Below are 25,879 nucleotides of genomic sequence, written 5' to 3'. Positions count from 1 at the left end.
CCGCACCTGGCTCCACCAGTGGAGCCCCAGCGTCATGCGGTAGATTTAGTGGAAGCAGGGGAGGATTTTTGTTCTTGGGAACTGGCTGTATGGTGCAGCTTTTTCCCTCTACCCCTGCCTCTGGGCAGAAAGGACGCGCCTTTAACCCGCTTGCCTTTCTGGGGCCGAAAGGACTGTACCTGATAATACAGTGCTTTCTTAGGCTGTGAGGGAACCTGAGGTAAAAATGTCGACTTCCCAGCTGTTGCTGTGGAAACAAGGTCCGAGAGACCATCCCCAAACAATTCCTCACCCTTGTAAGGCAAAACCTCCATGTGCCTTTTAGAATCAGCATCACCTGTCCACTGCCGAGTCCATAATACTCTCCTGGCAGAGATAGACACTGCATTTATTCTAGATACCAGCCGGCAAATATCCCTCTGTGCATCTCTCATAGATAAGACGGCGTCTTTAATATGCTCTATGGTTAGCAATATAGTGTCCTTGTCAAGGGAATCAATGTTATCAGACAGGGAATCAGACCCCGCTGCTGCAGCACTGCACATCCATGCTGAAGCAATAGCAGGTCTCAGTATAGTACCTGAGTGTGTATATACAGACTTCAGGATAGCCTCCTGCTTTCTATCCGCAGGCTCCTTTAAGGCGGCCGTATCCTGAGACGGCAGCGCCACCTTTTTTGACAAGCGTGTGAGCGCTTTATCCACCCTCGGGGATGTCTCCCAGCGTAACCTGTCCTCTGGCGGGAAAGGGTACGCCATCAGTAACTTTTTAGAAATCATTAGTTTCTTATCGGGGGAAGCCCACGCTTCTTCACACACTTCATTCAACTCATCTGATGGGGGAAAAACCACTGGTTGCCTTTTTCTCCCCAAACATAATACCCTTTTTAGTGGTACCTGGGTTAATGTCAACACATTTTTTATTGCCGTAATCATGCAACGGATGCCCCTTGTGGATTGTGTATATGTCTCATCCTCGTCGACACTGGAGTCAGACTCCGTGTCGACATCTGTGTCTGCCATCTGAGGTAGCGGGCGTTTTTGAGCCCCTGATGGCCTTTGAGACGCCTGGGCAGGCACTGGCTGAGAAGCCGGCTGTCCCACAGCGGTTATGTCATCGAACCTTTTATATAAGGAGTTGACACTGTCGGTTAATACCTTCCACATATCCATCCACTCTGGTGTCGACCCCGCAGGGGGTGACATCACATTTATCGGCACCTGCTCCGCCTCCACATAAGCCTCCTCATCAAACATGTCGACACAGCCGTACCGACACACCGCACACAGGGAATGCTCTGACTGAGGACAGGACCCCACAAAGTCCTTTGGGGAGACAGAGAGAGAGCATGCCAGCACACACCACAGCGCTATATAAACAGGGATTTACACTATTACAGAAAGCGATTTTCCCTATAGCAGCTATACAATACAGTTTTGCGCCTAAATTTAGTGCCCCCCCTCTCTTTTTTACCCTTTGAGCCTGGAAACTGCAGGGGAGAGCCTGGGGAGCTGTCTTCCAGCGGAGCTGTGAAGAGGAAATGGCGCCAGTGTGCTGAGGGAGATAGCCCCGCCCCTTTTTCGGCTGGCTTCTCCCGCTCTTTTATTAATATTATGGCAGGGGATTTTTACACATATATAGTTTATTAGACTATATTATGTGTTGTTTTGCCAATTTAAGGTACTCTAATTGCAGCCCAGGGCGCCCCCCCCCCCCCCCCCCCCTGCGCCCTGCACCCTGCACCCATCAGTGACCGGAGTATGTGGTGTGCATAGGGAGCAATGGCGCACAGCTGCAGTGCTGTGCGCTACCTTAATGAAGACCGGAGTCTTCAGCCGCCGATTTCCAGGACGTTCTTCTTGCTTCTGGCTCTGCAAGGGGGACGGCGGCGCGGCTCCGGGACCGGACGACCGAGGCTGGGCCTGTGTTCGATCCCTCTGGAGCTAATGGTGTCCAGTAGCCTAGAAGCCCAAGCTAGCTGCAAGCAGGTAGGTTCGCTTCTCTCCCCTAAGTCCCTCGTAGCAGTGAGTCTGTTGCCAGCAGATCTCACTGAAAATAAAAAACCTAATAAATACTTTCTTTACTAGAGGCTCAGGAGAGCCCCTAGTGTGCAACCAGCTCGAGCCGGGCACAGATTCTAACTAAGGTCTGGAGGAGGGGCATAGAGGGAGGAGCCAGTGCACACCAGTAGTCCTAATTCTTTCTTAGAGTGCCCAGTCTCCTGCGGAGCCCGTCTATTCCCCATGGTCCTTACGGAGTTCCCAGCATCCACTAGGACGTCAGAGAAAGGGGGTTTGAGCTGGTAGACCAATAACAAGTCGCAATCAAGAGACTGCAACGTGTGATTGGTCCTCCCGCTCACACCCTCCCCTATAACCATCACTGGTATCCATTCAAATGGCTACCAGTAACCATGTCAACGCTTATAAGGTTCACACCACAATGATGTCTGCATGGTTCAAACTTTCCCTCCCTGCAAGGGCTACAATATCCCTTCCTGACATTGCCTGGATATACACCCTAATCCCAGACCCCGTTACAGGATATACACCCTAATCCCAGACCCCGTTACAGGATATACACCCTAATCCCAGACCCCACTACAGGATATACACCCTAATCCCAGACCCCACTACAGGATATACACCCTAATCCCAGACCCCACTACAGGATATACACCCTAATCCCAGACCCCGCTACAGGATGCCGTCTATGCAGTAACTTGAGATTTCTGCCCGGCCTCTGCTCCCATAAGACTGCAAAATGCACACACAGTATACTGTAAGAGGGTTTATTTACTAAACGGGAGTATTTCATACTCTATTATTAATGCAAGGGATTTTAGTGTGGTAGTTCCATCAGTACCTGCATGTCAGACAAATCTGTCCTACTTCTAGTTCTAGGATCATATATCGAGTAGACCCTTTACCCTATTTAAAAGACCTTTGGGTATATGCAATTCACGGCAAATCGCGGCAAATTATCGCCGTTTTTTAATTCGACACAATTCGACAGGTGAATTCCGGCAGGTGGCTGCTGGAATTCACCATATTCAATGAAAAACGGATTCGACAGTCCCGCGGGCGAAAAACGGCCGATTTGCCGGATTTTGCCGCGATTTAAAAAAACGGGAAAAACCCGGAAAAAAAATGGCGTGGGGTCCCCCCTTCAAAGCATAACCAGCCTCGGGCTCTTCGAGCTGGTCCTGGTTCTAAAAATGCGGGGAAAAATTGGGCAGGGATCCCACGTATTTTTAAAACCAGCACCGGGCTCTGCGCCTGGTGCTGGTGCAAAAAATACGGGGGACAAAAAGAGTAGGGGTCCCCCGTATTTTTTACACCAGCATCGGGCTCCACTAGCTGGACAGATAATGCCACAGCCGGGGGTCACTTTTATACAGCGCCCTGCGGCCGTGGCATTAAATATCCAACTAGTCACCCCTGGCCGGGGTACCCTGGGGGAGTGGGGACCCCTTCAATCAAGGGGTGAAGCCCGAGGCTGTCCCCCCCATCCAATGGCTGCGGATGGGAGGCTGATAGCCTTGAGAAAAATGACAAGAATATTGTTTTTTCCAGCAGTACTACAAGTCCCAGCAAGCCTCCCCCGCAAGCTGGTACTTGGAGAACCACAAGTACCAGCATGCGGGAGAAAACCGGGCCCGCTGGTACCTGTAGTTCTACTGGAAAAAAATACCCAAATAAAAACAGTACACAGACAGTGACAGTAAAACTTTATTACACACTGCCGACACACACACTTACCTATGTTGACACGCCGACTGCCACGGTCTCCGACGATCCAAGGGTACCTGTGAAAAAAATTATACTCACCTTCCAGCGTCCAGAGGTACATCCACGTCCAGAGATACATCCACGTACTTGTTAAAAAAAAAAAAACGAACACTCGTACCACCGGACTGAAAGGGGTCCCATGCTTTCACATCAGACCCCTTTCCCCGAATGCCGGGACACCACGTGACTCCTGTCACTGAAGTCCCTTCAGCCAATCAGGAAGCGCTACTTCCGTGGCGCTCACCTGATTAGCTGTGCGCTGTCTGAGCTGTCAGACAGCGCATCGCAAAGCCTCTCCATTACTTTCAATGGTGAGAACTTTGCCGTCTGCGGGGGTTACCCGCGGTCAGCCGCTGACCGGCGGGTGACCTCACCGCTAGCCGCTAAGTTCCCACCATTGAAAGTAATGGACGGAGCTGTTGCGCTTCCTGATTGGCTTTAGAGACCTTTCTGTGACAGCTGTCACTCTGAGAGGTCTCTCTGCATTCGGGGTAAGGGGGACCCCTTTCAGTCCGGCATGGTACGGGTGTCCGGTTTGTTTTTTTTAACAAGTACGTGGATTTATCTCTGGACCCTGGCTGAGGTGAGTATATTGATCTTTTCTTTTCAGGTATCCGTGGATTCTACTTGGAGAAGAGGACCAATGTCGGCGTGTGAACATAGGTAAGTATGTGTGTGTCGACGTATGAAATAAAGTTTTACGGTCACGGTGTGTGTGTCCTGTTTTTATTTGGGTATTTTTTTTCCAGTAGAACTACAGGTACCAGCGGGCCCGTTTTTCTCCCGCATGCTGGTACTTGTGGTTCTCCAAGTACCAGCTTGCGGGGGAGGCTTGCTGGGACTTGTAGTTCTTCTGGAAAAAACAATATTCTTGACATTTTACCAAGGCTATCAGCCGCCCATCCGCAGCCCTTGGATGGGGGGGCGCAGAGCCCGGTGCTGGTTTTAAAAATACGGGGGATCCCCTGTCAATTTTTTCCCCGCATTTTTAGAACCAGGACCAGCTCGAAAAGCCCGAGGCTGGTTATGCTTTGGAGGGGGGACCCCACGCCATTTTTTTCAGGGATTTCACCATTCCATCTATATAAAAAAAATATATATATATATTATTTTTAAAAATATATAAATAATACTTGTGCCTCCCAAAAAGACAAACCAAGTACCTAATCCCTTCTAATATAAATAGATCTGATATTACCACGAAAAAAACCCACAAAAAAAACATGTTTTAAATTTTTTTTATTGGTTTCACCCTCCAAAGTGTGGCGGATTGAAAATGACGAATTTGCTGTCTAAAAGCACTGCTGTCGAATTTCCAAACTTGAATTGAATATGCTTTTGTCGAATTGCAGCACTTGTATCATTGCAGAAAAGTCGAATTTGCAAAAAGTCGAATTTGCAAAAAGTTGAATTTCAAAAAGTCGAATTTCAAAAAGTCGAATTTTGAAAGTCCGTTTTTTTGACGGAAAGCAGTGAATTGCATTGACGAATTTTTTTTTTTTGCGAAAAATACCCGAAATTCGACAATTTCGGGAATTCGACCGCAATTGCATATACCCCCTTGTCTTAATAACCACTCATCTAAAGGGCTCATTTCAATTGCATGAAATGAAATGTACACCAGATACCGGGGAGGCACTTGATTCAGTAGTGAGGCTCTACATGAACATTTACCACAGGAAATGCTTACAAATCGCTCCTCAAATAGAATCATGTCCCAACACATTTACAGCACTGGAGGAACTGCAGTTACAGGACACCCTTTCTGCATGTATGGTTGAGTTGCACTACAGTCTTTGTGGATTGAAATCATAAACTTTTTTTTATCACAGCTGAGCCAAACCCAGCATTTACTTTGTTCCATCTATCTATTATGGATGTCCCTAAACACCAGAATAGGCTTGTCGGGCCCATTATTAACACTGCAACCAGTGGCGCCGAGGGCCCAGGCTGCTGGAGGGACCCAGGCCCAGGCTGCTGGAGGGACCCAGGTCCACTACCCCCCCAGTGTACTTGTGCTGTGGCCGGTGGTGATGGCAACATCTTCCGGGTGATCTCTTCAGGAAGATGGCGTCTCACACAGAAAGCAAGACTCTGGTGGCACTGTGCTACAGTCTTTGCTGCCTAGTAACATAGTTGCTGAGGTTGAAAATAGACAATTTGTCCATCGAGTTCAACCTGTTAGTAATCTCCTATACTGTAATATTTTTAATACTAATTTTAACTGTTGTGAATGTTTAGCCGTTATGTCTATTTCTTTTTAATACTATTGTGCATGATTTTTTTTTTTTTTAAATACTATTGTGTATGATTTACCCACCATAACCCTCTATATCAGAGGCGGCCAAAAGGTCGATCGCGATCTACTTCTGCATTCCAGTGTAACTTGCCACCTCTGCGAGTCCCGTTCCCAGTGATGCATTGCGCGGGTGACGTCATGACGTCAGCCGCGCACCTGCGCTATGCATCATTGGGAACGCAAAGTGAGGAGCCTCTGCACCTGTTGGATCTTGTTTGATCCAGTCAGCTCAGGCGGGAACAGGCACACTGACAGTGCCAGCTCAGCGGGGAGCCAGCCAGCGATCCAGCCACCGGGGATCCAGCAGACCAGGCAGTTCAGGTACATTTTCTTGGAGGGGAAGGCTCAGCACTAATGGAATAATTAAAGGAGGTCTTATTTTAAGTGTTGCTACTTGAGCAGGGCATCACTCATGGCAGTTTGCATTGAAGGGCAAGTGGAGCCATTGCTATTCCTCCTGGAATTTTGCCATAACCTGTAATATTTTTATATATGTGTTATTATTAACTTGTCTAATTTGACATATCATTTTTTAGCCTGCCTGCAATGAATTTGCTAATAGCTCCCCACTCAGTCCCTGTGCTCAGCATGTGATGCGGAGTATGACCATATCTGTAATCTGGCACTGTGGGGGCATATCTGGTACTGTGGGCACATGGCACTGTGGGGGCATATCTGTATCTGGCATTGTGGGGGCATATTTGGCACTGTATTGGCAAATCTAGCATTGTGGGCACATGGTACTGTGGGGGCATATCTGTATCTGGCACTGTGGGGACATATCTGTATCTGGCACTGTGAAGGCATATCTGGCACTGTGGGGGCATATCTGGCACTGTGGGGGCATATGTGTTTGAGGTTTTTACCTGTGGGGGCCAATGTGTTATTTCGTGCGAGACAGTCATTACACTCTGTGCAGCAAGGCTAAGTCCCTTTTTTCGTTATACCACGCCCACTTTTGGTATGCCACGCCCCTTTTTGGGGCGTACGCCTGCGGCGCGCGCTATTATTCCACCTAGGTAGATCACAAAAGCTTTTCAGCTTTCAAAGTAGATCGCCGACTCCAAAAGTCTGGCCACCCCTGCTCTATATCCTTATCCATTAGGAATTTATCTAGCCCTGTCACGATCCGGGTATCTGGACGCCATTACTTACCCTTCAGATGCCTCCTAAGGCTGGCTCAGCGTTCCAGGACCGGATCCCGCTGTTCCTGAGTTTCCACATGCAGAATGTCAGAGTGGTGATTTCATCAGCCGCGGCCTCCGCTGTGCCCGCGTGGTTAAATGTGTGCTTGTCAGTCTGGCGTCTCCTGTCTCCTGTGGCCGGCGTCGCCATTACTGTTTCAATTCTCACATGGATTACAAACCAAACTTCCCTCCAAGTGTCTGCATGGGCGCAGCCATCTTGGATTTTGTCATCTGAGCATTTCCACCAATCTGCTGTCTGTATTGTTGATTTGCATAATTGCCTAGCCAACCCCTTCCTTGCTGCAGGTATAAGTAAGCTGTGCCTGAGCAAGGAAGCCGTCAGTGCTTTGGTTGTCTAACCTAGTTCCAGTTTGTCTCTCTCCTGTGGTTGTCTTCCAGGTTCCAGCTCCTGTCTCCAGACTTCTGCTATAGAGACCCGCACCAGCATTCCATCTGCGGTGTAGCCTGACTCTCCGATCCATTCTGGACTCACCTGTTTCCAGTTCATCAATCACCTGCTTCCAGCCCAGCTTCCAGCAGTGTACAGCTTCTCTTAAAGGGCCGGTGTCCTTTCTGCAGTTTACCACTCTCCACCGGTATTATTATTTCACCGCTCTCAAACTCCAAACTTCATCAATCACCTGCTTCCAGCCCAGCTTCCAGCAGTGTACAGCTTCTCTTAAAGGGCCGGTGTCCTTTCTGCAGTTTACCACTCTCCACCGGTATTATTATTTCACCGCTCTTAAACTCCAAACTTCATTATTATTTCATCGCTCTCAAGTTCGTTTATTATTTAACTGGTTCCAGCCAGTATCCACTCCGTACCAACAACAGTCTGGTTTCAGCCAGTATCCACAGCAGCCGTTTTATCTTCAGCAACCCAGCCTTTCCTGGAACACCAGCTGGTACGATCCTGGGTTCTCTCCATTGCTACAGTCAGGTCTGGTAAGAACTTTCCAACTAGAAGATTATAAGAACTGTCTCACTCTACCAGTGCCTGTGGCCCTTGCCACCCTGTAGTACCCAGGAATTGTATTTATCCTCTGTTGACTTTTATGTTTCCTTTACTGCTGCTGTGTTACGGAGTTTGTCATAATAAACATCATTGACTTTTATCCTGGTTGTCGTGGTCACGCCTTCGGGCAGTTATTCTACATGTTACTTACATGTCTAGGGGTCTGATACAACCTCCCAGGTTCCGTTACATCTCAGCCCCTACAACTGAGGCTGCCTCCCGTCAGCTCAGGCCCTCAGTTGTGACAAGCCCATTCTTAAAAGCAATGACCGAGTTCGCCATTACTACTCTCTCAGGCAGGGAATTCCAAATACGTATTGTCCTTACTGTGAAGAAACCTTTCCGTCTCTGTGTGCGAAATTTCCTCTCCGCTAACCTAAGCGGGTGTCCACGTATCATTTGTGTTAATCTTAATAAAAACAAATCCCCGCTAGCTCTGTGTATTGTCTCCTTATATATTTGTAAATGTTAATCATGTCCCCTCTTAAATTTCCTTTTTTCCAGTGTAAACATGCCTAGCCTAGCAAGCCTTTCCTCGTATTCGAGCGTCTTCATCCTCTTAATCAATTTGGTCGCCTGTCTCTGAACCTTATCTAGTTCCAGGATATCTTTTTTATAGTATGGTGCCCATAATTGTGCACAGTATTCAAGATGTGGCCTCACTAGTGATATATATAATGGGAGTATAACTCTCTCATCCCTTGCATCAATTCCCTGCTTTATGCATGCTAACACCTTGTTTGCTGCATTCCTACTTTGGATACTACTGCTAAGTTTTTTGTCAAAGTCGAAAAATATCCTCTTACATATGCCTTGTACTAACCCCTCATGCACATGCCCGCTGCACGTGCATGCGCTCTGCCGTGCGTGCACATATCTGCAAATTGCGTAAGATCGCTCCGGCGATCACGCGCGGTGTATGCGCATTTACGGTAGAGTTTGTGAGCGTCTAGCGGGCGACTGGATCATAACATATTTTACCCACATAGTGTGTTTTATAGATAATATTCCCTTTAACAATGTCAGAAAGTATGTTTAGTGTAAACGGTTCTTGGACAGAGAAATTCCTCTTTGCATGATAGGAAGGGTCAGATAAAGGTAGAACGGTGGTGTCTAGTATCCAGCTGTAGAGTATTTTATTAGTAACATTTCGGTGTTGGTTAGGAAGAGATTGCTCGCTCCTGCGCATAGTTATGTACAAAAGTAGTTTATAGATATTTACTGTATTTGCTGTTCATTACCCATGCGGCGGGAATCCTAAGGATACCTCCCACCTGAGCAGTTGGAGAAAGGCACAGCCCACCTGTTCGAACCCACCTATGACCTTTCGTTATAATGCAGAGACACATTCCTGTGTCCAATGAACCATAAGATTATAGGGACCATTGTATTGTTACTGTTTGTAATTTTGTTGTGTATATAAAGACCACCATTGCCTGACCAGTCACTCACTCTCTCTGCAAGGTTTTCATATTGAAGGCTGAGGGCTGGATTCAGGACGCGCCTGCGAATCATTCCCACGTGTGTAAGTTCTCTTTAGCCATTGTGTTACCCTCTGTGTTTGCCATTTGTTCTCATTATGTGCACATTCTGTTTTCTTGTATTTGCGATCGTTCGCTATTGTTCATATTTTTCTCGTTATTCTGTTTAGATTTTATGTTAGTTTTGTAGTGTATAAGCTGTACTGTTTTTCCCCTTTTTACTCAAATAGAATCATCCACTGGGTGTTGGAGCCCAAGTGGTTTTTGTACCCTAACCAGGTCTTGTGTTTTCACTAGTTACTGTAAAGGGTTTTCTGAGCGTCTCAATCGCTCAAGCAGCTTCTCATATAATCAAGGTTAATAAGCATTACACCGTTTCAGTATTTCATTGCCAAGGTTCAAAGTGTAAAGCGTACCCTTATGGTGTGTTGTTACTAAGGGTTACTGTGTAACATTCCGTGAGCGTGCGTTTCGCTTGTGCGTCGCGCCCACGGCCTAGCGTCCGCTACGCTAGGTGCGTACCCTTACGGTACTCTGTGCGCCAATAGCGTACTTAGTCCATAATAGAATATAGCTTAATGTTTTTAGGTAATAACTGACTTTATCATTTGTTATCTATGTGAACACATAAATCTTTTTCCAGTACAGAATCCCCTACTTTTTCACCATTTAGTATGTAGGTAGTATTATTGTTCTTGCTACCAAAGTGCATTACCTTACATATGTCTGTATTGAGCCTCATTCTCCATTTTACTGTCCATGCTTCCAGTTTAAATAAATCGTTCTGAAGAGACTCGGCATCATGTGGCCAGCATCATCTACCCAAATATAACTGGAAAGATGGCGCTGGCCGTGGAGGAGGGACCCGCTTCCCGATAAAGTCACTGTGGAGCGTGCGGCCCCTCAATTATTTTATTAGTGGGTGTTATCGTGACCACGCCCCCTTTACCTTGTCCCAGTGTGGCTGTCTACGCCCCTGACTGCAACTTGCCAGAATGCACTCTCTTGGAAGAAATCAACCCGATCCCTGCTAATGTCAATGCCTCTCTTCTATGATGCACCTGTCTGCACTTCCAGTACCAATTAATACACACTTTCATCCATATGTTTCTCTGGTAATTTATGAGAGCGATCTACTGTGAACTGTGATTATACAATGCTTTCTAGGCCTTATGTATTTGTTAATATCTGTTTATTACAGGCATGGGACCTTACACAGTAGCCTGCGAGATGCAGACAAGGGTGCAATTCTGGCGAGTCTGCCCATATTATTTTTATTTGGCAATAACTTAAAAGACAACACAAACATGGTTTTGACTTTTAATTTATTGCTGCTTTAAAAATACAGGCTGACATGCCAGAATTGCCGCTGTGCCTGCATCTTGCAGGCTACTGTATAAGGGCCCATATGCAGGGCTGCCATCAGAAATGATGGAGCCCGGGACTGACAAACTTGGAGCTGGCAGCTCCTGATTGGCTGCCGGTCCGTGAGCTCCGATTGGCTCACGGCCGGTTGAACAGAAAGAATACACACTGCTGCTCCGTATGCCTCCGGGACTGCCTGCCCTGCCGGTGCGCACTGCGCAGGCAGCTGGCCTGTCCCCACGATCCTCATTGCTGCCACCCGGGCCCCCTCTCAGCCAGGGCCCGGGACTGGAGTGCCCACCGTCCCCCCTTGATGGAGGGCCTGCCCATAGGTCTGTAATAAACAGCAACACAATGCTAACTGGAACAGTGTCCTAATCCTTTTGTTTCCTTAATCTTTTTTGAATCATGGCCCCCTTAAGTATCAGAATTTTTTTTTTTTACGGCATCCGTAGGCCAAAAGAGAAATTCAGAAAAAATAGGATTTTAATACATACCGGTAAATCCTTTTCTCTTAGTCCGTAGAGGATGCTTCAAGAACCATTGGGTATAGACGGGATCCGCAGGAGACATGGGCACACTATAAGACTTTGAATGGGTGTGAACTGGCTCCTCCCTCTATGCCCCTCCTCCAGACTCCAGTTATAGGAACTGTGCCCAGGGAGACGGACATTTCGAGGAAAAGGATTTATTTAATTATTTTAAACTAAGGTGAGATACATACCAGGTCACACCTCCAACACGCCGTACAACATGGCATTCAACAAACAATGCATGCAACGGCATGACCAACAACAGTCACAGATTGACTGAACTCAACGCAACATGAGCGTAACTATAACCAAACTGCAGATACAGCCTGCTGAATCGTATTACAAATCCATCGTGCAATAGTCTGCTTAGAAGCAGGAGACCCAATCTTGTTGGGAGCCCACAGGACAAACAAAGCCTCTGTTTTGCTAATCTGAGCCGTTCTGGCGACATAGATCTTCAAAGCTCTGACCACATCGAGAGACTTTGAATCAGTCAAGGCATCAGTAGCCACTGGCACCACAATAGGCTGGTTCACGTGAAATGATGAAACCACTTTCGGTAGAAATTGCTGACGAGTTCTCAACTCTGCTCTATCAGAATGGAAAATTAAATAGGGGCTTTTGTGAGACAAAGCCGCCAACTCAGACACTCGCCTTGCGGACGCCAAGGCCAACAACATGACTACTTTCCAAGTAAGGAATTTTAACTCAACCTTGCGCAAAGGTTCAAACCAATGCGATTTCCGGAACTGCAACACCACATTAAGATCCCACGGTGCCACAGGAGGCACAAATGGAGGTTGGATGTGTAGCACGCCTTTCACGAAGGTCTGAACTTCTGGAAGGGAGGCCAATTCTTTCTGAAAGAAGATCGACAAGGCCAAAATCTGTACTTTAATAGAGCCTAACTTTAGGCCCGCATCCACACCTGCTTGTAGAAAATAGAGCGAATGCCCCAGGTGAAATTCTTCCGTAGGAGCCTTCTTGGATTCACACCAAGACACATATTTTCTCCAAATACGGTGGTAATGCTTAGCAGTTACTTCTTTTCTAGCCTGAAGAAGTGTGGGAATGACTTCACTAGGAATACCCTTTCGGGCTAGGATTTGGCGTTCAACCGCCATGCCGTCAAACGCAGCCGCGGTAAGTCTTGATACACACACGGCCCCTGTTGCAACAGGTCCTCCCGAAGAGGAAGAGGCCAGGGATCTTCTATGAGCAACTCCTGAAGATCTGGATACCAGGCCCTTCTTGGCCAATCCGGAACAATGAGTATCGCCTGAACCCTTGGTCTTATAATTTTTATCACCTTTGGAATGAGTGGAAGTGGAGGGAACACATATACCGACGGAAACACCCACGGTGTCACTAGGGCATCCACCGCTATCGCTTGAGGGTCCCTTGACCTGGAACAATATCTCTGAAGTTTCTTGTTGAGGCGGGACGCCATCATGCCCACTTGAGGAACTCCACAGCGACTTGTCACTTCTGCAAAGACCTCTCGATGAAGACCCCACTCTCCTGGATGGAGATCGTGTCTGCTGAGGAAGTCTGCTTCCCAGTTGTACACTCCTGGAATGAAGACTGCTGACAGAGCACTGGCATGTCTTTCCGCCCAGCGAAGAATCTTCGTGGCCTCGGCCATCGCCGCTCTGCTCTTTGTTCCACCCTGACGGTTTATGTACGCCACTGCTGTCACGTTGTCTGACTGAATCAAGACAGGCAGACCTCGAAGCAGATGTTCTGCTTGCAGGATGCTGTTGTAAATGGCCCTTAATTCCAGAATGTTTATGTGTAGACAAGCTTTCTGACTTGACCACTTTCCCTGAAAGTTTCTCCCCTGTGTGACTGCTCCCCAGCCTCGGAGGCTTGCATCTGTGGTCACCAGGAGCCAATCCTGAATCCCGAACCTGCATCCCTCCAGAAGGCGAGAACTGTGCAGCCACCACAGAAGGGAGATTCTGGTCCTGGGAGATAGAATTATTTTCCGGTGCATGTCCAGGTGAGACCCGGACCACTTGTCCAACAGGTCCCACTGAAATACCCTGGCATGGAACCTGCCATACGGAATGGCCTCTTAGGCCGCCACCATCTTCCCCAGCAATCGAGTGCATTGAAGAACTGACACCTTTGCTGGTTTCAGAATCTGTTTTACCATGTTCTGTATTTCCAGAGCTTTTTCCACTGGAAGAAAAACTCTCTGTAATTCTGTATCCAGAATCATATCCAGGAACGACAGCCGTGTCGTCGGATCCAACTGTGATTTTGGCAAATTTAGGAGCCAACCATGTTGTTGCAGAATCGTCAGTGAAAGGGCAACATTTTTCAGCAATTGCTCCTTGGATCTCACCTTTATGAGGAGATAGTCCAAGTACGGGATAATTGTGATTCCCTGCTTGCGCAGGAGAACCATCATCTCCGCCATTACTTTGGTGAAAATCCTCGGAGCCGTGGACAGACCAAACGGCAACATCTGAAATTGGTAATGACAATCCTGAACAGCAAATCTCAGGTAAGCCTGATGTGGAGGATATATGGGGACATGTAAGCAGGCATCCTTTATGTCGACCGACACCATAAAATCCCCCTCCTCCAGACTGGAGATCACTGCTCGGAGAGATTCCATCTTGAATTTTAATTTTTTTAGAAAGAAATTGAGGAATTTTAGGTTCAGAATCGGTTTGACTGAGCCATCCGGCTTCGGGACCACGAACAGGCTCGAATAAAAGCCTTACCCCTGTTGTGACGGGGGCACTGTGACAATTACTTGATTTTGACACAACTTTAGTATCGCAGCGCTTACTACCTCCCTTTCTAGAAGAGAAGCTGGCAAGGCCGATTTGAAAAATCGGTGAGGGGGCACGTCTTGAAACTCTAACCTGTATCCTTGGGTTACTATGTCTACTATCCAAGGATCCAGGTCCAAGTGCACCCAGACCTGACTGAAGAGTTGGAGACGTGCCCCCACCGGTGCGGACTCCCACAGAGGAGCCCCAGCGTCATGCGGTGGATTTGGTAGAAGCCGGAGAGGACTTCTGCTCTTGGGAACTTGCCAGAGCCTGTGACCTTTTTCCCCTTCCTCTTCCCATCGCAGAAAGGAAGGAGGACCCACGTCCTTTTTTGAATTTATTGGGCCGAAAGGACTGCATCTGATAGTGAGGCGATTTCTTCTGCTGTGCAGGAACATAAGGTAAAAATCAAGACTTACCCGTGGTAGCCGTAGACACCAGGTCAGTGAGGCCGTCACCAAACAAGACCCTACCGTTAAACGGTAGAAACTCCATCGCCTTCTCAGAGTCAGCGTCAGCATTCCATTGATGAATCCACAATGCTCTCCTTGCAGAGACTGCCATGGCATTGGCCCTTGATCCCAAAAGGCCAATATCCCTTACAGCTTCTTTTAAATATGCTGCAGCGTCCCTGATATGACCCAGAGTCAAAAGCACGCTATCCCTGTCTTGGGTATCTACCTCAGATGACAAGTTATCTGCCCACTTTTCAATAGCGCTACTCACCCATGCCGCAGCAACGGCAGGCCTGAGTAGCGACATAAATGGATTTCAGTGTATTTTCCTGCTTACGATACGCAGGATCCTTTAGGGCTGCCGTGTCAGGAGACGGAAGTGCCACCTTTTTGGATAGACGCGATAAAGCTTTGTCTACCGTGGGGATTGACTCCCACCTTTCCCTGTCCCCAGAGGGGAACGGATATGCTACTGAAATTCTTTTGGGAACCTGTATCTTTTTGTCAGGATTTTCCCAAGCCTTTTCAAAAAGCGCGTTCAGTTCATGAGAGGGAGAAAACGTTACCTCAGGTTTCTGTCCTTTAAACATACAGACCCTAGCTAGCTTATCAGGAACAGCAGGGTCCTCAGTGATATGTAATACGTCTTTTATCGCCACAATCATGAACTGAATACTCTAAAGGCCCGTACACACTGGTCGATGTATCGGCCATTCTCTTGAATGGCCGATACATCGCGGGACCGTCGGCCAGTGTGTACGGGCGATACGTCTGTGAACTCAGTCGTTCACAGACGTATCGCGTCGGCCGCGCAGCACAGCCGACAGCCAATATATCTAACGATATATTGGCCCGTCGCTGTGTGTGTACGGGGCGGTCGTCCGACCGCCCGTACACATGCTGCGGCGGCCGGCGGTGATTGACAGGTGAACAGTTCATGACGTCAGTCCCCCGACGGATCGGGCTGTGTGTATGCACAGCACACTGCCCGATCCGTACATAGATATATCTGCAGATCAATTGATCTGCAGATATATCTAATAGTGTGTACCCACCTTAATGCTGGGTACACACTGGCAGATATATTGGCCAATCAGTTGGTTGTCCAATATATCTTTTGCTGATCTGTAGGTGTGTACAAGCAATATGTCTGTGAAAGACGTCTTTCACAGATATATTGCATCTGCTGTGCAACACAGCAAATGACCAATATATCTGCAGATATATTAGTGCATCTTTCAGTGTGTATGAACAATCCCCATCTGCATATATAGCTGCAGATAGATTTAACAGCAGATATATCTTTAAGATAAATTGGCGCATCTTTCTGTGTGTATGAACAGCCACCATCTGCAGATATATCTGCAGATCGATTGAACTGCAGATATATCTGTCAGTGTGTACCCTTAGCCAGCTTTGGATGTAATCTGGCATTACTATAGTCGACACTGGAATCAGATTCCGTGTCGGTATCTGTATCTGCTATCTGGGTAAATGAACGTTTCTGTGACCCCGAAGGGGTCTGGGCCTGTGACAAAGCATCTTCCATGGATTTCCTCCATGTTTGGTTCTTAGACTCAGATTTATCAAATCTTTTAGTCAACTTAGTCACGTTTGCGTTTAAAACACTCAACATATTAACCCAAACATCCGTCGGCAGTGCCGACACTGTCACTCTCACGTTATTTTCTGTCCCCACTCCAGTCTCCTCCTGGGAAGAGCATTTAGCCTCAGACATGTCGACACACACGTACCGACACACACAACTACACTGGGCTATAGGAGACAGACCCACAATAAAGCCTGCAAGACGGAAACACAGAGAATTCTGCCAGCTCACACCCAGCGCCTATCCCGGTACTGAGGCCAGTAAATTGACTGCCCAGACCTGTTAGCGCTTTATATATATACAAATCAGCACCAAATTATTTGAGCCCCCCCAGTTTTGTACAGCAGTGTGGAGGACAGGGCCAGCGTCTCTGCCTGAGGAGAGAAAATGATGCTGGTCAGAGCTGTGTGGGCTAAGCCCTGCCCACTACATGGCGCCCTTCAGTCCCGCTTAAAAATATGTTTATACTGGCGGGGGTCCCTTAACTAGTGCCCGGGGCACTGTTATAACTCATGCCAGTCTGATTTGAGGTATTCATGCTGCCCAGGATGCCCCCCCCTGCGCCCTGCAGTGCTGTGTTATGTGTGGGAGCATGGCGCGCAGCGCGGCCGCTGCGCGGTACCTCTTCTGCCGTCACTGAAGTCTTCGGATATTCTCATACTCACCCGGCTTCTATCTTCTGGCTTTGTGAGGGGGGTGACGGCGCGTCTCCGGGAACAAGCAGCTAGGCGTACCGTAGTGATCTAACCCTCTGGAGCTAATGGTGTCCAGTAGCCTAAGAAGCAGAGCCCTTGAACTCTTAAGAAGTAGGTCTGCTTCTCTCCCCTCACTCCCACAATGCAGGAAGCCTGTAGCCAGCAGGTCTCACTGAAAATAACAAACCTAATAAAGTCTTTTTCAGAGAAACTCTGGAGAGCTCCTCAGTGTTCATCCAGTCTCACTGGGCACAGAATTTAACTGGAGTCTGGAGGAGGGGCATAGAGGGAAGAGCCAGTTCACACCCATTCCAAGTCTTATAGTGTGCCCATGTCTCCTGCGGATCCCGTCTATACCCCATGGTTCTTGAAGCATCCCCAGCATCCTCTAGGACGTATGAGAAATTGTGTTTATATGTTATCCTTAGGGTCAGTTATGTGGTAAGAGACAGGATTCGTTTCTGTTTGCCCATATATTTTATCACTGGAAGCCACCAGCACTGGTTTTGCCTTTTATAATGAGAATATATAATTTTAATTGGTCCTGGACAACCAACCTAGGTCACCCATGCAAGTTCCCCGAGGCACCCCAGGGTGCCGTGGCACACAGTTTGGGAATCACTTTTTTTTTTTTTACAAGTGTGTAACATCTACATAATAAGAATTTACTTTCCGATAATTCTATTTCTCATAGTCCGTAGTGGATGCTGGGAACTCCGAAAGGACCATGGGGAATAGCGGCTCCGCAGGAGACTGGGCACAAAAGTAAAAGCTTTAGGACTAGCTGGTGTGCACTGGCTCCTCCCCCTATGACCCTCCTCCAAGCCTCAGTTAGGATACTGTGCCTGGACGAGCGTACACAATAAGGAAGTATTTTGAATCCCGGGTAAGACTCATACCAGCCACACCAATCACACCGTACAACCTGTGATCTGAACCCAGTTAACAGCATGATAACAGAGGAGCCTCTGAAAAGATGGCTCACAACAATAATAACCCGATTTTTGTAACTATGTACAAGTATTGCAGACAATCCGCACTTGGGATGGGCGCCCAGCATCCACTACGGACTATGAGAAATAGAATTATCGGTAAGTAAATTCTTATTTTCTCTGACGTCCTAGTGCAGGGGTGGCCAACCAGTCAGAGACAAAGAGCCAAGAAATCTTGTTAGGTACATCAAAGAGCCGACTTCGAGCCGAAGGCGCACTTGCAAAAATGGGGTGTGACCTTGTGCCTGCTAGGCCACACCCCTGGTATAAAATACATTGAAAAAGCCAGATCCAACATAAAATACAATGAAAGAGCCACTTCTACATTAAATAATTGAAAAAGCCAGATCCACATAAAATATATTGAAAGGGCAGATTCACATAATACACTTCAGTTCCCCTATGTGTCACTCCAGCCAGCACCCGCCTGTGTCACTCCAGCCAGCTCTCCCTTGTGTATTTGGCTCCCTCAGTTATCAGTCTACGTAGTGCTGCTGCATGTCTGGCTGGAGTGCAGCGGTTTACAGATCTGTTGTGGTCTTGTGACTTTGAGTGTTGGGAGCCACATTTGAATGAAGAAAGAGCCGCATGTGGCTCAAGAGCCACGCGTTGGCCACCACTGTCCTAGTGGATGCTGGGAACTCCGAAAGGACCATGGGGATTATACCAAAGCTCCCAAACGGGCGGGAGAGTGCGGATGACTCTGCAGCACCAATTGAGAGAACTCCAGGTCCTCCTCAGCCAGGGTATCAATTTTGTAGAATTTTACAAACGTATTTGCTCCTGACCAAGTAGCTGCTCGGCAAAGTTGTAAAGCCGAGACCCCCTCGGGCAGCCGCCCAAGATGAGCCCATCTTCCTTGTGGAGTGGGCATTTACAGATTTTTGGCTGTGGCAGGCCTGCCACAGAATGTGCAAGCTGAATTGTACTACAAATCCAACGAGCAATAGTCTGCTTAGAAGCAGGAGCACCCAGCTTGTTGGGTGCATACAGGATAAACAGCGAGTCAGATTTTCTGACTCCAGCCGTCCTGGAAACATATATTTTCAGGGCCCTGACAACGTCTAGCAACTTGGAGTCCTCCAAGTCCCTAGTAGCCGCAGGCACCACAATAGGTTGGTTCAGGTGAAACGCTGAAACCACCTTAGGGAGAAACTGAGGACGAGTCCTCAATTCCGCCCTGTCCGAATGGAAAATCAGATAAGGGCTTTTACAGGATAAAGCCGCCAATTCTGACACGCGCCTGGCCCAGGCCAGGGCCAACAGCATGACCACTTTCCATGTGAGATATTTTAACTCCACAGATTTAAGTGGTTCAAACCAATGTGACTTTTTTGGAACCCAAAAACTACATTGAGATCCCAAAGTGCCACTGGAGGCACAAAAGGAGGCTGTATATGCAGTACCCCTTTTACAACGTCTGAACTTCAGGGACTGAAGCTAGTTCTTTTTGGAAGAAAATTGACAGGGTCGAAATTTGAACCTTAATGGACCCCAATTTCAGGCCCATAGACACTCCTGTTTGCAGGAAATGTAGGAATTGACCCAGTTGAATTTCCTCCGTCGGGCCTTACTGGCCTCGCACCACGCAACATATTTTCGCCAAATGCGGTGATAATGTTTTACGGTTACATCCTTCCTGGCTTTGATCAGGATAGGGATGACCTCATCCGGAATGCCTTTTTTCCTTCAGGATCCGGCGTTCAACCGCCATGCCGTCAAACGCAGTCGCGGTAAGTCTTGGAACAGACAGGGTCCTTGCTGAAGCAGGTCCCTTCTTAGAGGTAGAGGCCACGGATCCTCCGTGAGCATCTTTTGAAGTTCCGGTTACCAAGTCCTTCTTGGCCAATCCGGAGCCACGAATATAGTGCTTACTCCTCTCCATCTTATCAATCTCAGTACCTTGGGTATGAGAGGCAGATAAGGGAACACATACACTGACTGGTACACCCACGGTGTTACCAGAGCGTCTACAGCTATTGCCTGAGGGTCCCTTGACCTGGCGCAATACCTGTCGAGTTTTTCCCAACGGTTTATAATCATGTGGAAGACTTCTGGGTGAAGTCCCCACTCTCCCGGGTGGAGGTCGTGTCTGCTGAGGAAGTCTGCTTCCCAGTTGTCCACTCCCGGAATTGCTGACAGTGCTATCACATGATTTTCCGCCCAGCGAAGAATCCTTGCAGCTTCTGCCATTGCCCTCCTGCTTCTTGTGCCACCCTGTCTGTTTACGTGGGTGACTGCCGTGATGTTGTCCGACTGGATCAACACCGGCTGACCTTGAAGCAGAGGTCTTGCTAAGCTTAGAGCATTGTAAATGGCCCTTAGCTTCAGGATATTTATGTGAAGTGATGTCTCCAGGCTTGACCATAAGCCCTGGAAATTCCTTCCCTGTGTGACTGCTCCCCAGCCTCGCAGGCTGGCATCCGTGGTCACCAGGACCCAGTCCTGAATGCCGAATCTGCGGCCCTCTAGAAGATGAGCACTCTGCAACCACCACAGGAGGGACACCCTTGTTCTTGGTGACAGGGTTATCCGCTGATGCATCTGAAGATGCGATCCGGACCATTTGTCCAGCAGGTCCCACTGGAAAGTGCTTGCGTGGAATCTGCCGAATGGGATTGCTTCGTAGGAAGCCACCATGTTTTCCAGAACCCTTGTGCATTGATGCACTGAGACTTGGCTCGGTTTTAGGAGGTTCCTGACTAGCTCGGATCACTCCCTGGCTTTCTCCTCCGGGAGAAACACCTTTTTCTGGACTGTGTCCAGGATCATCCCTAGGAACAGAAGACGAGTCTTCGGAACCAGCTGCGATTTTGGAATATTGAGAATCCAATCGTGCTGCCGCAACACTACCTGAGATAGTGCTACACCGACCTCCAACTGTTCCCTGGATCTTACCCTTATCAGGGAATCGTCCAAGTAAGGGATAACTAAAATTCCCTTCCTTCGAAGGAATATCATCATTTCGGCCATTACCTTGGTAAAGACCCGGGGTGCCGTGGACCATCCATACGGCAGCGTCTGAACTGATAGTGACAGTTCTGTACCATAAACCTGAGGTACCCTTGGTGAGAAGGGTAAATTAGGACATGAAGGTAAGCATCCTTGATGTCCCGAGACATCATGTAGTCCCCTTCTTCCAGGTTCGCAATCACTGCTCTGAGTGACTCAATCTTGAATTTGAACCTCTGTATGTAAGTGTTCAAAGATTTTAGATTTAGAATCGGTCTCACCGAGCCGTCCGGCTTCGGTACCACAACAGTGTGGAATAATACCCCGTTCCCTGTTGCAGGAGGGGTACCTTGATTATCACCTGCTGGGAATACAGCTTGTGAATGGCTTCCAAAACTGTCTCCCTGTCAGAAGGAGACCTCGGTAAAGCCGACTTTAGGAAACGGCGAGGGGGAGACGTCTCGAATTCCAATTTGTACCCCTGAGATATCACCTGAAGGATCCAGGGGTCTACTTGCGAGTGAGCCCACTGCGCGCTGAAATTCATTGAGACGGGCCCCCACCGTGCCTGATTCTGCTTGTAAAGCCCCAGCGTCATACTGAGGGCTTGGCAGAGGCGGGAGAGGGTTTCTGTTCCTGGGAACTGGCTGATTTCTGCAGCCTTTTTCCTCTCCCTCTGTCACGGGGCAGAAATGAGGAACCTTTTGCCCGCTTGTCCACGAAAAGACTGCGCCTGATAATACGGCGTCTTCTCATGTTGAGAGGCGACCTGGGGTACAAACGTGGATTTCCCAGCTGTTGCCGTGGCCACCAGGTCTGAAAGACCGACCCCAAATAACTCCTCCCCTTAATAAGGCAATACTTCCAAATGCCGTTTGAAATACGCATCACCTGACCACTGTCGTGTCCATAACCCTCTACTGGTAGAAATGGACAACGCACTTAGACTTGATGCCAGTCGGCAAATATTCCGCTGTGCATCACGCATATATAGAAATGCATCTTTTAAATGCTCTATAGGCAAAAATATACTGTCCCTATCTAGGGTATCAATATTTTCAGTCAGGGAATCCGACCACGCCAACCCAGCACTGCACATCCAGGCTGAGGCGATTGCTGGTCGCAGTATAACACCAGTATGTGTGTAAATACATTTTAGGATACCCTCCTGCTTTCTATCAGCAGGATCCTTAAGGGCGGCCATCTCAGGAGAGGGTAGAGCCCTTACAAGCGTGTGAGCGCTTTATCCACCCTAGGGGGTGTTTCCCAACGCACCCTAACCTCTGGCGGGAAAGGATATAATGCCAATAACATTTTAGAAATTATCAGTTGTTATCGGGGGAAACCCACGCATCATCACACACCTCATTTAATTTCTCAGATTCAGGAAAACTACAGGTAGTTTTTCCTCACCGAACATAATACCCCTTTTTGGTGGTACTCGTATTTTCAGAAATGTGTAAAACATTTTTCATTGCCTCAATCATGTAACGTGTGGCCCTACTGGAAGTCACATTTGTCTCTTCACCGTCGACACTGGAGTCAGTATCCGTGTCGGCGTCTATATCTGCCATCTGAGGTAACGGGCGCTTTAGAGCCCCTGACGGCCTATGAGACGTCTGGACAGGCACAAGCTGAGTAGCCGGCTGTCTCATGTCAACCACTGTCTTTTATACAGAGCTGACACTGTCACGTAATTCCTTCCAACAGTTCATCCACTCAGGTGTCGACCCCCTAGGGGGTGACATCACTATTACAGGCAATCTGCTCCGTCTCCACATATTTTTTCTCCTCATACATGTCGACACAAACGTACCGACATACAGTACACACACAGGGAATGCTCTGATAGAGGACAGGACCCCACTAGCCCTTTGGGGAGACAGAGGGAGAGTTTGCCAGCACACACCAGAGCGCTATATATATACAGGGATAACCTTATATAAGTGTTTTTCCCCTTATAGCTGCTGTATCTTTAATACTGCGCGTAATCAGTGCCCCCCCTCTCTTTTTTAACCCTTTCTGTAGTGTAGTGACTGCAGGGGAGAGCCAGGGAGCTTCCCTCCAACGGAGCTGTGAGGGAAAATGGCGCCAGTGTGCTGAGGAGATAGGCTCCGCCCCTTATCGGCGGCCTTATCTCCCGTTTTTCTATGTATTCTGGCAGGGGTTAAATGCATCCATATAGCCCAGGAGCTATATGTGATGTATTTTTTGCCATCTAAGGTATTTTTATTGCGTCTCAGGGCGCCCCCCCCAGCGCCCTGCACCCTCAGTGACCGGAGTGTGAAATGTGCTGAGAGCAATGGCGCACAGCTGCGGTGCTGTGCGCTACCTTATTGAAGACAGGACGTCTTCTGCCGCCGATTTTCCGGACCTCTTCTGCTCTTCTGGCTCTGTAAGGGGGACGGCGGCGCGGCTCTGGGACCCATCCATGGCTGGGCCTGTGATCGTCCCTCTGGAGCTAATGTCCAGTAGCCTAAGAAGCCCAATCCACTCTGCACGCAGGTGAGTTCGCTTCTTCTCCCCTTAGTCCCTCGATGCAGTGAGCCTGTTGCCAGCAGGACTCACTGAAAATAAAAAACCTAATTTAAACTTTTACTCTAAGCAGCTCAGGAGAGCCACCTAGATTGCACCCTTCTCGTTCGGGCACAAAAATCTAACTGAGGCTTGGAGGAGGGTCATAGGGGGAGGAGCCAGTGCACACCAGCTAGTCCTAAAGCTTTTACTTTTGTGCCCAGTCTCCTGTGGAGCCGCTATTCCCCATGGTCCTTTCGGAGTTCCCAGCATCCACTAGGACGTCAGAGAAAATGGGGGTAAGGTTTAATCAGGGAGATTGGTATTCTCTGCAGGGAGTCAGGGAGATTGTCAGGGAGACTCTTTGAAATAGAAGCAATCAGGGAGATTTGGCGAGTATGCAGTACAGAGTATACGTGTATGAAACGCACACGCTACATTCTACTTAAGTTCAGATGTGTCCCAGTAATAGTTCATATGGAAATGAGAATCTGAAATGTAATACAGCCATGCTGTATGTCTATCGTAATGGATGTAGCAATCCTTCATGCAAGGTCTTTTCCTTACTGCATGAATGGATTAATTTCCACATTTGTACACACGCCTTCACATACCTAGTAGTAACCTTCCCTTCCAAATGCAAGAATAAGATGCAGTTTTACAGACAGGACAGCCAAACATTCATATAAACATAATGCACATGGATTAATGCTTATGTACAATAACAAGTTGCCAGAGAGGTATTTTCCAAAGGAGAAAAAAAAAGCAGGAATAATTTATATATATTATTCGTGTCCACAAAAGCACATGGTGCCAACATCATTTAATTTAAATCTTATGATCATGTAGCAATCTGTCTGCCCCACACCTCAGCAATGATATACTGCTATAGATAAATAGCTATAGGCTGGTGTAGTCCATTGCCATAATGGCAGGCAAACAGCATGATACATGGAGACAGCAACCTGCCTTTTGTGTCATGTGGAGAGAGCAGCAGTAAGAAATAATAGCATAATCCAAAAATGATAAACCTGTGGCTCTCCTGTGGGGAACTACAAGTTCCAGCATGCACTCCCAGCCAGACCCTCTGAATGATCTCCACAGCAGAAGGGTCTATGGTTGTCTATGTAGAGGTGCCAGATAGAGCATGCATGACATATATATACCTGCATATGGTGTACACACACAGGCGTGCCACATACATGACCAGTGCAGCAGCTGCTACAGCTCAGCGTGCTCCCGTCCCAGCCATGGCTGACAGTCACATGACCAGCTTACTATGGCAGACATACTTCATATGGGCAAAGCTTTCCTTTGCCTTATAGTAGCGTTTAGTTTCCCTTCGTGGTATATAGCCGTGATTTCATTTGTTGAAGTTACTTTCTGTCACGGACCGTGCTGCGGAAGTGACCGTTGCCCTCAGTAATGATGGCTGCAGAGGAAGCAAGATAGCTATTTGCCCACAGGGTCTCTTCCAAGTTCCAACGCGCCCCCATAGTTCAGCGACACTGACACAGTAAAGAATGCAGTGGTGATAATAGTCAGCAGCCCTGTTGTAAAGATCTAGCTGTGTAGTGCATACACAACTGGGTATATATGGTTCATTAGGTCGACAGTAAAAAGGTTGACCCCAAAAGTTGACTGTCACAAGGTCAACATTAGAAAAAGGGCGACACAAGCAAAAGGTCGACATAAAAATGGTTGGCACATGAAAATGCTGACATGAGTTTTTTAGGATTTTTGGAGTGTAAATTTTTAACTTTTAGTGTACCGCTTTCCCTCGTTTACCGTTACCAATTGTAGTCCGCGTGAATGGTAAAGTATGAAAAAAGTTAGAGAAATTTAAAAAAAAATATGAAAAACTTATGTCGACCATTGTCATGTCGACCTTTTGACCATGTCAGCCTAATGCATGTCGACCAAAAGTGGTCAACCTATTGACTATCAACCTAAAGACCAGATAACAGTTCTTGGATTACAGTGCATTTTTAGATGATGGGTTACTCATAAAACCGGTTACTTCCTGCTAGAAAGGTCCTATGTCACTGAGCTGGCACTCTGATAATAGTGGTGGGAATGGGAGAGTCGCTGCAATGAAAAGTGCATAAGAGTGTTGGGGGCTGGTTATAATTACAGTTATTTGGAGACATTGGAAGAGACTGCAGGTATAATAAGTACATGTGTATGAGGGATCTAATATCC

The 25,879-nt window shown here is 47.8% G+C and overlaps 1 protein-coding gene across 2 annotated transcripts in view; it reads right to left on the bottom strand.

The window, feature by feature from the left end:
- Positions 1–25,080, bottom strand: part of NLN (neurolysin) — a 147,333-nt gene extending 122,253 nt beyond the window's left edge. The window contains exon 1 of one of the 2 annotated variants that reach the window (XM_063963235.1): positions 24,844–25,080. In XM_063963235.1, coding sequence (XP_063819305.1) covers positions 24,844–24,881 — 38 coding nt within the window. In that variant the 5' untranslated portion in view covers positions 24,882–25,080. Of the gene's footprint in view, positions 1–24,708; positions 24,798–24,843 lie in introns of those variants that run through there. The other variant, XM_063963240.1, reaches the window with a different exon arrangement.
- Positions 25,081–25,879: the final 799 nt, after the last annotated feature.

Source organism: Pseudophryne corroboree, chromosome 1 (genome assembly GCF_028390025.1).
Source record: "Pseudophryne corroboree isolate aPseCor3 chromosome 1, aPseCor3.hap2, whole genome shotgun sequence".
Classification (NCBI taxonomy): Eukaryota; Metazoa; Chordata; class Amphibia; order Anura; family Myobatrachidae; genus Pseudophryne; species Pseudophryne corroboree.
This window is presented reverse-complemented; position numbering and strand designations above follow the sequence as displayed.